Source organism: Ammospiza caudacuta, chromosome Z, assembly GCF_027887145.1.
Source record: "Ammospiza caudacuta isolate bAmmCau1 chromosome Z, bAmmCau1.pri, whole genome shotgun sequence".
Taxonomy (NCBI): domain Eukaryota; kingdom Metazoa; phylum Chordata; class Aves; order Passeriformes; family Passerellidae; genus Ammospiza; species Ammospiza caudacuta.
The window spans coordinates 22,037,575-22,048,180 of record NC_080632.1 but is presented as its reverse complement, the minus strand read 5'-3'; the positions used below and the strand labels follow the sequence as shown (position 1 = coordinate 22,048,180).

General features: G+C 39.4%; 1 protein-coding gene across 2 annotated transcripts in view; it reads left to right on the top strand.

The window, feature by feature from the left end:
* The first annotated feature begins 314 nt into the window (after positions 1-314).
* The window catches only part of LNPEP (leucyl and cystinyl aminopeptidase), a 49,974-nt gene continuing 39,682 nt past the window's right edge, over positions 315-10,606 (top strand). Inside the window, exon 1 of one of the 2 annotated variants that reach the window (XM_058823380.1) lies at positions 315-511. In XM_058823380.1, the coding sequence (XP_058679363.1) occupies positions 493-511 (19 nt within the window). In that variant the 5' untranslated portion in view covers positions 315-492. The remainder of the gene's footprint in view (positions 512-10,606) is intronic. The other variant, XM_058823381.1, reaches the window with a different exon arrangement.

Below are 10,606 nucleotides of genomic sequence, written 5' to 3'. Positions count from 1 at the left end.
GATGATAAGGGAATTATTTGTTTAAATAAAAAGTAAGGTTAAATTGCGACGGAAGGCGCACGGCAGGGACACGCAGGCAAAGCCGGCTCCGCAGCAGCGCCACGGCCTGCGCGGCGAGCCCGGTGCGGCAGCGGCCGGGTCACCCGCTCTGCGGAGCGGCGCACGGGACGCCGCGATCCGACACTTGGTCCCTCGGGGTGCGGAGCCCGCCCCGGTATCCCCGGCGTGAGGCGGGCCCATGCAGGCAGGAGGCGGTGCCGCGGGGCCCAGCCAGGGGCGAGGAGGAAGCGAGCGCTGAGGCAGCGGCGGGCGGTGGTTGGCCGGTGCTGCCTCGCCTGAAAAGGCTGCCGAGCGGGGAGGGAGCCGCGGGCTGATAGCGCTGCGGCCCCGGTGGGGCGGTACGGACTGAGCCCTAGGAGCATGCGGCGGCGGGAGGAGGAGGAGTAAAGAGCCGTGGCAGCGCCTCCGCTGAGAGCGGACTCCGGGAGGAAGATGGAGCCCTTTCCCAGCGGTGAGTACCTGGGCGGCCGTCGGAGCCCGGGACGGGGCCGCGGGGCCTCCCGGCGGAGCCGCGTCCAGAGGAAAACGGGAGGCTTCGTAGTGTTGCTGCCCTCGTTGTTTGCGGCTTGAAAATTGTCTCATGTTAATTAGGAATAGGTGTTTTGAACGACAGAGGGGAAAGGAGCTCCCTCGCTTTTTCGGCGCTGTTGCGCTTCTTATGCCCGGCCGGGGTCTCACACTGGGAAGCCGGGGCCACTTGAACTCCAGGTGTACACTCGCCGTGTGTGGCACCACCGAAGGCGCCTTATAGGTGTCTGGAGTTCCAAAGCCATCATGACTCTGATGGGAAGTAGGCACCAGCCCCCCTGTTCATGGCGTTTTCCTGATCGGGGCATTCTCATCAGAACGTACCTCCAACCGCCCCCCCCCCCCCCCCCCCCCAAACCCGAGCGGAAGGAGAAATAAAATACAGAAGTATAAGCGGTGTACGAAATAGCATTTCAGGGTGTTCTTGAAACCCAGAAAGCTTTCAGAGCGCCCATGCAGTGACAGAAGTGCTTGAAATTCCGACGTGGTTGCATAGGCTCAGAGATAGGCATACGGGAGCGTTTGCTGGCATCGTAATACAGCAGTGTGTGTGCATCCTGTGCTTGTGCCTGAAATGAAGCCATGAAAAGTCGTGTTGCTTGTGCCTCTACTAATTGTAACACATTCTACCCGTCCAGGGCAGAGTAGGAAATGAAGCTCTCAGATCAAACTGAAACTGAAGTATGTTTGGTTAGATTCACAACCATGGCCAAATATGGAATTAGACAGTGGGTAAAACAACAGCCTTCCTGCTGAAAACGCAGCACTTTTGTTACAGGTGGGATTTGGTCTGTTAAATGGCAAGCATGTTGGATAGCCATCGGTAAAGTATCAGGTAGAGTTTGCTGCATCGTATTTTAAAAAAACCCCATGTGATAAAAAAAAAATTTTCTGTCTCATGGCAAAGAGGTTGGCCCTAAATGATCTTTAAGGTTCCTTTTAATCCATTCTAAGGTTCTATAAACCGTGTGTGAATCTATAAATATATGTTCATTGCCTTGCATTTCTCTTTTTTTGAAATGCATGAAATATCCCCTGCCATTGGATGCTGCCGTTTAGAATCTGAAAGAAACTGAAAGTCGTGAGCTCTGGGCATATTTTGGTGTTGTAACTCGCAAGAGCGCCCCCCCCCCCCTTTTTTTTTTCCCCTTTTTGTATTGTCATGCTAAAATTACAGTTTTTACAAGCAGTTGATGTTTTGGTTCTCCATTTAATCCTGGCCTTAGTGTAAGGTCTTTCAGCTACAGCCTATTTCAGTCACAGCGTTGTTTTGTGCATTCTTGTATGCATCATAAAAAGATCTTGTCTTTAAGAGTAGTGCAATTTGGGGGAGAATTTAATTTTGAAGTCATCTTGCTAAGGCCATTCCTTTTCAAAGAGATTAAATGTTGTTTTAAATGTCTGTTTGGCATAATGCTATTGCTGCACTGTGCAATAAAACGTTTTAAAAATTCTGCTCCATGCAACTGGGAGAAATGCACCTGTGGGCTTTAGCATGTAGCTTAAGGTGCCGAGAAGCAATATTCATGCACTGAGCTTCCTAATTTTGTTCCCTGAAATGAAAACACTAAAGATCATGGTAAGACTGGAAGAAAATTTGGAGCTGAAGTTGGTCAATAAGTTTCTTCCTGAGGGCTGGCTGTGCTGGAATGGATGCTGCAGAGAATATGCAAATATTAGAGCAAAAATGTTGCACCTTATTTCTGATGATCTTGGGGCATATTTGGTGCTCAATAGCAGTGGCAAAAAATCTGAAGTGAAGAGGGTGCTTACATTATTGGCTTTTTGAATAGAATTTTTATTTTTATGCCTGGTGGTGTGGAACCTTTTGTAGGCATCAAATTTTCCAAATAAACTGGATTTTTGTTTTGTCTTACCCAATACTTATGAGTTCTATTTGTGAGTCGTGTTGATTTCCTGTGCAAAGCGCTGTTTAAATTGAGAAGAAAGCATCACAGGAGGCTTACAATATTATACTTATAGATCTCTCAGTTCTTTGGGGTTTTTAACCCTTGTAAAATGTGGGGAAGAGGGACCAGGCTGGATCTTAAGATTTTGCAAAAGCATTTTAGTTGGATTCAGCACTCTGATACCCATTGGTCAAACTAGCAATGAGACAATTTCTTGTTTTTATTTGTGGGAGTAGAGCTGTGTCTGAATGAGTATGTGTCTAAAAATAGACTTTAAGGCAGCAAATGTACTAAAGTGGATATAAATTCCTGCTTTTCTAGTTCAGTATTTGTTTGGAATTCTTTTTCTTAAATAAAAGAAAAAACACAGTCATAATGTATTTCAAAGTTCAAAGAAACCCTTATCCTTTCCTTGAAATCCTAGTGGGTGTGCTGAACTCTTTACTCTTTGAATGGCTCCTCCTGTGGAAATGCTCAGATAAAGTAAATAAACTTGGGATTTTTATTTTTATTTTTTTTACTTCTTCCCTCTTCCCTGCACTGTAAACTTAGTTTGGGACCTCTCTGAAGAGATCTAGGCTGTGTCTTCTTCCCTGCTTAGGACTTTGGGTGGAGATGATGTATGAGGTCTGTAGCTCTAGAAGAGCAGTTAATTGCATATTTATTTTTAGCTCCTGGAATAACTGAGTTAATCATAGAATATCTCAGGTTGGAAGGGGACTATAAGGATCATTAAGTCCAACTCCCTGATCCTCTCAGGACTACCTAAAACTAAACCATGTAACTAAGAGTGGCATCTAGACTCTGGTAGGCTTGATGCCACAACCTGTTCCAGTGACCCGCCACCCTCTCAGTGAAGGGAATGACATTTTCCTGATGTCCCGTCTGCACTTCGTCTTGAAAGTTATGAATGCTATAAAGTAGTAAATGTTCCAGAAATGGTTACTGGTGGGATTTTTTTTGAGATGGATTCCTCTATTTGCATGACTGCTCTTAACTTGAGATTGTTCCCCCAGAACAAATAATCAAACTTTAATTAAAAGCTCATAGAAGTTTTGCTTATTTGTTGCGCAGAATTTTTCCACCTAAGATGTATGGTCTCCCATTCCTTTGAATTCTGCTTTGAATCAATGAGCAGAATTTTTTTTATTTTGACTAGTCATTTGTTACTTAAACAGTTTCACTAAAATGTAAAGAAACAAAAAAGCAAGTGAAAGAAGTGAAATACAGATTAAAGGAAATATGTAATGTGATTTTGGACATCTGTATCTTGGACATCAGTAGAAATTATTTTGCAAGTCTTTTGCTTATTTTTTAGATTGTATGTGTTTCTGAAAGGTCATTTCATAATTTCCTGTTTATTACATTAAATATGTCACTTCTCTACTTAGTATGGAAAAGAGAGAAGTGAGCTATTACAGAGTTTCTCATTTAAGACAGGTGACATGCGTGAACTTGCAGCTGCAGATGGGATAACTTGTGAGGATCTGAAGTGCAAATAGCACTGACTTTCACTGACATTCCTGAATTATTTTTAGCCTTTTCATACACAACAGATGCAATCTTTGATATTAATTACAGGAATAGATTGATGAGCAAAATAAAAAGACTCTCATGGGAAGAAGTGGGGGGGTTTTTGGAAAGTAGAAATAAAACAAGTTGGGTAATGTTCTTTACAAAATGAAAATGTTACTTGCAAAGTCTAGTTATTTCAGGTAGTTCTGTCAATTCTAAAATAACTTTGTTCTTTGTGTTAATTTCAGTACGGAAGTGTACTGGAGGTTGCAGGAGCATGTTGTGTGTGCAAAGCTTTAATTCTGTCGGAGACAGCAGGCATAGCCTTGACTGCCATTGTTTTACAATGCTGTGTCATGGGGCAGAAGGGTTCCTGTTTGTCTTAAACTGTTACTCAGTCCTAAACAGCAGATTGGGTAATTTAATTTTTTTTTGTACAATGGTAGATAGAAAACATGAAAGAGGTCTGTTCTTAATGTCTTCTTTTCTGCCCTGTGGTTTGCCTATCCCATCAATTACTACTGGAAAAAATTCTGATTTAATCTGTTCCTGAGTGTGAGTTTTACATTGTCCAGGTGCATTGTGCTGGGTTGTAGTTTTCCACAAAGCCATGTTGTATCTGTGCTTGTGTTCCTGTGTCAGCTGAGCAGAAACCTGTTTTTTCAATGTATTTGATATGTGTTTGCTTTTGCTGATTCTCTGTGAACCCCTGCCAAACAGTGGATGTTCAGAAGGGGAATTCAGTGAGTTAAAGAATGTCTGAAGATGAGAGTATAGGTGCTCATTATTGTCTATTTGTTAGTATTCTTCCATTAAGCAGTTGGTCTTCCACTTGCAGAATGAAACCATGGAGTATCTGTGTGTTTACTTCATAAGTAAAAAACAATGAAAGCTTATGCTGACCTCAGTATCTACCTGTAAAAGTATTCCAGGACTGTCTTGCCATCTTTTTTGGGAAGATGATGTAAAGTTGAGCAACCATGTTTCACATTGCTGGGGCTACGTGAATGCTGCATAAAGTTCTGTAACAACTGCCATAAAAATAGTACAAACAAATAAAAGCAAGGATAAAACCACCTCTGTTTGTTTCACTAGTCAGAATACTATTTTCATATTAGATGGGCATTGGTGTAACAATTATGTATAAAGAAGCTGAATTTATCTTTATTTAATGTATCCTCTGATTAAAGTAGTGATGAATTCAGAGTTCAAGTTTTTAATATTTTACTCAGTTATTTAAGAAAGTCCAGTTAATTTTCAGTTCTCCTGCACAATGGTGTTTTTTTTTTTTCATTGAGTACAAAAGCAAAGATTGTGTATAAGAGCAAAAAGACTGAGATTTCTTTATGTTTGGGAGCAGTATTATTCCTTTGTCTATCAGAGAAATATATGCATGGTAGCTGCTGCTTAGACTTCTGTCCAACAGTACCTTAAAATAAGATCATATTAACTTTTAAAATAAACCAAGATCTTGTGTGATCTGGGTTTTAATTGCGTCAAAGTATTTTAAAGAGTACATATGTGCCTTTTGAAGTTGTGTTTTGACTGTTTATGATACTGCTTTACATAGTGGAAGTATATTAACCTTAAAATGTAATAATCACAAAAAATTGTGTGCCTTCTTGCACACAGAAAGATGGATACTCTTGAAGGAAATTTGGAGTAAGGAAGGGAGGGAACATGTCTGGAAAACTCATCTGGTTGATTGAACAGACAGGAATTTCAGGGTAATATGGTGTGTTGGGTTCTGTGCAGTTCGTGTCCCTGGGGCACAGCTGATCCTTTATTGCTTCATGAGTGTTGTCTCAAAATAGATGTTCAAGGAAGACCTTAGAGCCAGCTCTTCTGGATTATTTAGGGCATGCAGTAGTCTGTTGAAGCAGAGGTCTTCTTTACCACATCAGGTGGAGAGTGAAGAAGTGGAATCCTGATTTCACTGAAACACAAGATGCTTTCAGTCAGTTGTTTTGTTCTTGTGGAAATAAGGTGAGTTTTGATTTTGGGATTTGTTTTTTATTCCAATCAAAACTACCACCAAGGTGTTTAAAGGAGTGTTTCGGCGTGCTTTACTAAGCATAACTGTGTGCAGAGAGCTTTCCTTTGGTTGTAATCGCTCTGACATTGAAGGAATATTTTCTGTTAACTGGAGTTCTTGTGTAACAATACTTCTACCACAGTGCCATTGACTTTTATGGAGAATTGATTGTGTTCAAAACTAAGAATGTGCTTAATTCACCTACTATTCTAGGGCCCAATGGTGATTTTTATGTAAGCTTTTCTGTTGTATATAGTTTCTTCATTAGCAATGAGCCGGTAGCACATTAGTAGAACCACTTTTACTATTTTTCATGGATGAAAAAGTTCTGACTTCTGTTAGTGGGAGATCAAAATGCTTTGATATGCTTTAGAGGCCTCATAATTCTGATCTGTAAACCACTATAAGAGAACAACAGACAGTAGGTTTTTAGAAACTGTGGCTGTCAATACAACATATATAAACTGTCAGTTGCTGTCCAAACCTGGATAGGGTTTTGGAGCAATGTAGATTTCAGTATGTCTTAAGCTACCAGGCAGACCCACTGCTACTTCTTTCCTTATCAATACTCTTTCTCTTGTTGTATTATGAGACTGAGAAAAATGTAGATAGATGTATTTTTGCTCCATTAAGTTGATACAAAACTTAGTGTGTTAGGCCATAACCTCTAGCCATTATTGCATCTTGCTTTCTGTGAATCGGACTACCAGTTACAGAGCAGTGAATACGTAACGTGGGCTTGTGACTGCAGATAGTTTGGGATGATTGGAGCTGTCAAGTGGGTATTAAGTAACAGTAGTAATCCAGAAGGCATATCAGGTTGCCTCTGTAGAGAGTGTTCAAGACAAGAGAATATGATTCTATTCATTTATTGCTAAAAGCAAACAAGAGAACGAAAAGATTAGGCAACCATCAGTTTGTATATAGTCTGTCAGGTTCTATACCTAACTGTTAGATGTTTCTGAAAACTCTCAAAATTTTTTTTACTTCAAAACAACTGGTACCAGCAGAGAGATGTTTTGTATTCTCAGCAGTGATGAACGAGGTTTTTATCAGACGTGAAATTAATGGACAGGTGTTGTGAAGAGGATTGTCAGCAGTTCTGAATATAGGAGTTGAGTAGCTCAAGAAATCTGAGACACAACTTCCTGTGTGTCTCTTAATATTCAGGACCTTTTCATTAGGCCCCTGTGGTTAAACGTTTTATGTGATTTTAATTGCAAAATACACCTTTGGTAAGACTGGAAGCAGGAAACTAAAGCAACCGTATTCTGTAATTAAAGCCAGAAGCTTCTTTCCTATCCCATTTTTTGTTCAACAAGTGGCTGAGGATTGAACACTGCCTCAACCTTGTGGAAGGTTTTCCTTCTCAGAAATATCCAAAGACGAAAATGTAATTTAAAACTATGTCCTCTTTCCTTCCCTCCATTTCCCCTGCATTTTCTCATAGGAAACCTAACTGGTACCAGATTTAAACTTGAAAATCTATGTTAATGTGAACTGACGTGATATTGCATCTCTTGGATATCAAAATCCAGACTAACCTTGGTTTGGTTAGCCTTAAGTTCTCCTCTTATTTCCTCATAGCTCCTCATTGCTAATGGACAACACCTGTCCATTAATTTCATGTCTGATAAATAATTATGACAAAAATAAGTTACAAATTTTTACCAGTTGTTTAGGTGGAGTATTCACTAAATGATCTATTCACTTTTTCCCCTTCTATGATATTTTCTTTTTTGTTGCTAACATAGAAGGCTCCATAGTATCCTGGCTATTTACATTTAAATCTAACTGGTCAATGGTGAAATGTAATTGATCCATGTAGTTCTTCAATCTGAGGTCCTGACAAAGCAAATGCAATGGTACTTTGCTTAAAAATCAGGAAGAGAACCTTTTAGAAGCACCCAAGACTAGTAAACACTGACTTCCTTGAAATTACACTCCTCGCTCATATTTGTTATGGCAACGTCAGATAAGAGAGGGTCTTAAAATGCATAATCACACATTGTTTTAATTTCTGTTATACAGTTAATTGGCAGGGTTTTGTTCCAGTCTATGTGCAGAAGCTTGTCACTGCACTATTTATCTCACATTGATTTTTAAAACCCACATAAACAAGTAAAAAGCAGAAGTAGACCTTGGAGTATAGCTTGAAGGGGCAAGTGACCTTGTAAGGCTTGGAGCTTGAGTTCCCTTGTGTAGTTTGGAGTGGAAAGCAAAATTTGTCCCCCTTTGCAATACAGGAAAATCTATTCATTTTCAAGTTAGGAGGTTTTATTGAGAAAGAAGAGGTTTTTTTCTCCCAAAACCAGCATCTGTTTTGAAGACCTTTTGTCTGTCCATTAGAAGTCATGATATATACTTAACTATACACAGTCTTCTAAACCTCTACCAGTTATTTGTATCTTGAAATCAGCCCTTACAGAGTGGCATATGTGGTTCAAGTTGTGAGCAGATGTTAGGTACGGTCTGTCTTTTAAGAGTATTTATTAAAGAGTATAACAGTATTTATTAAAATCATATGGAGTCATCATATCTGTTTGCATGTAGATGTTGATACTACAAAAAACAACAGATCCTCTTTTGTTTTACTGGAGTCTGTGTGCCTTTTTAAAAATTGCTTCTTTAATGTTTTTTTTAGTTGCATTCAGCATATGAAAGTGTATATATAAATGTATATGTGTCCAGTTTTGGTCTATTAAAAATATGCAACGCATATATAATCTTGCTGCATAGTGGGAATTAAGAACTTGCTCTTAGCTTACCTGTACCTTCTGTTCTGTCTCTAAAAAGCAGGCAAATCCCGTGCATGATTCAGATTCTCATAGCAGTGCTTCATATTGCCTAATACTTCTTCATTTGTTTGGGTTTTTTTTCCCATTGGATTATTTCCTTTTTCTGTTTGAATTCAGTAATTTGCGAGAGAAAAATGGTGACATCTATTTTGTAGCAGCCTAGCCTTTCTTTTTCCCCAGAAATATTGTTCTCCTGTAAAGGTTCTTAAAGTAAGGTTTAACACATTTAAAATAACTGCGGCATGAAAGATTTTGTTCCTAAATGCAAAGACTTATGTTTTCCTCTGAGTGGCTGCATATTAACCCTTTACATTGACTTTACCAGTAAGTAAAAATTCTGCTTAAATCTTCTTGTTGTAGGTAAACCGTGATAGGCAGCTAATCCCCATGTAGCCAAATGCTTAATTCCTTGCAGCTGGGTGGGGGAAAGAATCCCAAGGGCAAAAAAAGGGAAAAGTCGGGAGATGAAGACGAGGAAAGCAAAAGCTGTGTACATGCAAGCAAAAAGAAGCCCCAGCCCCAAAGTTGTAGGTGAAACCACAGTGAAATGAAGGCAGAGGGCTTTCCAGTAGAACTTGTGATTTCTGTGACATTCCAGTGGCTTGCTTTGTCTTTGTTAGCTGAGTAAAGGTTATAACTGTTTTCTTACTGCAGACAGATGCGGGTTTGAAATTACATGAATGACTGTACAGTAATTGTGTACTGTCCTGCTTTAGTAAGAGCAAATAATTTTTCTGTGTAGAATTGAATTATTTTCTTGCTCAGGAGGAACTTATAATGTATGGAATGCTTAGGGAGACATGGTAGAGAAGAAGGAAATCTTTAGTAAGGATCTTAACATAAGTAATGTGTTTGTGGACATGGGCTTTGTTTGCTGAGCAAGCTTATTGGAAGAGATAAGATAAGCTTTTCTTGATTCCCTCCAAACACAGAAGTTTTAATGGATGAGTTGGAGACAGCCCAGGGCATAACAGTGAAGGAAGTAATTCGCATTAGAGAAGGAAGGGCTAAATTGATATGACAAGGAATAATAATAAACAAACAAGTTCTTGAAGCATGCTGAAAATATTATAAAATTAAAAGGCAGCCTTGTCAGAAGTCACTGCTTATTACAATTCAGAAATTTTTAATGTCTGATTTGATGTATCTGTTGACACTTACCCACAAGATGAAATAGTGTAATGCAGTATTTAAGTGTTAATACAGTGACGTTAATCCCTGCTTCTAGGTTTTTAAAATATGAAGATTTTTACTTGTTTTATTCTTATGTTTTACTTACACATTGTTCACTAACAAAGTACATTATCTTTCAAAAATTAGATTTCATAAGTAAATCTTCAGGATTTTTTTTTTTGCTTGTAAATGTGTGAACTCAAATTTGAGCATGTCTTGAATTTAAGGAGTTGCACTTGTCTCCTGTAAGATCCATGTAGCCAGTCTTCGGAGTTTTTATGTTGAGTTCAGGGTCCAGAAATGCCATGAGTAATTTGCTTTCATGAAGACTCTGAATAAATATAACTTTTTGCTTGATGTTCCTCCTCACTCTTCCTTTCTTCTGTGGGAGGGAGGATAGGACTACAAACACCACTGCTTGCCCTGACCCATGAAAGCTTGAGGCTTTAGTTAGCATTTTGAATAGGTTTCCTTTGAATTTCTTTGTCCCAAAGAGTAGGCAGGTGGCAACAGGGATTATTTACTGACTATGCTGTAAAACAATTGTCTGTGAGAAAAGTTCAGCAAAACTGATATAACTTCTGTGG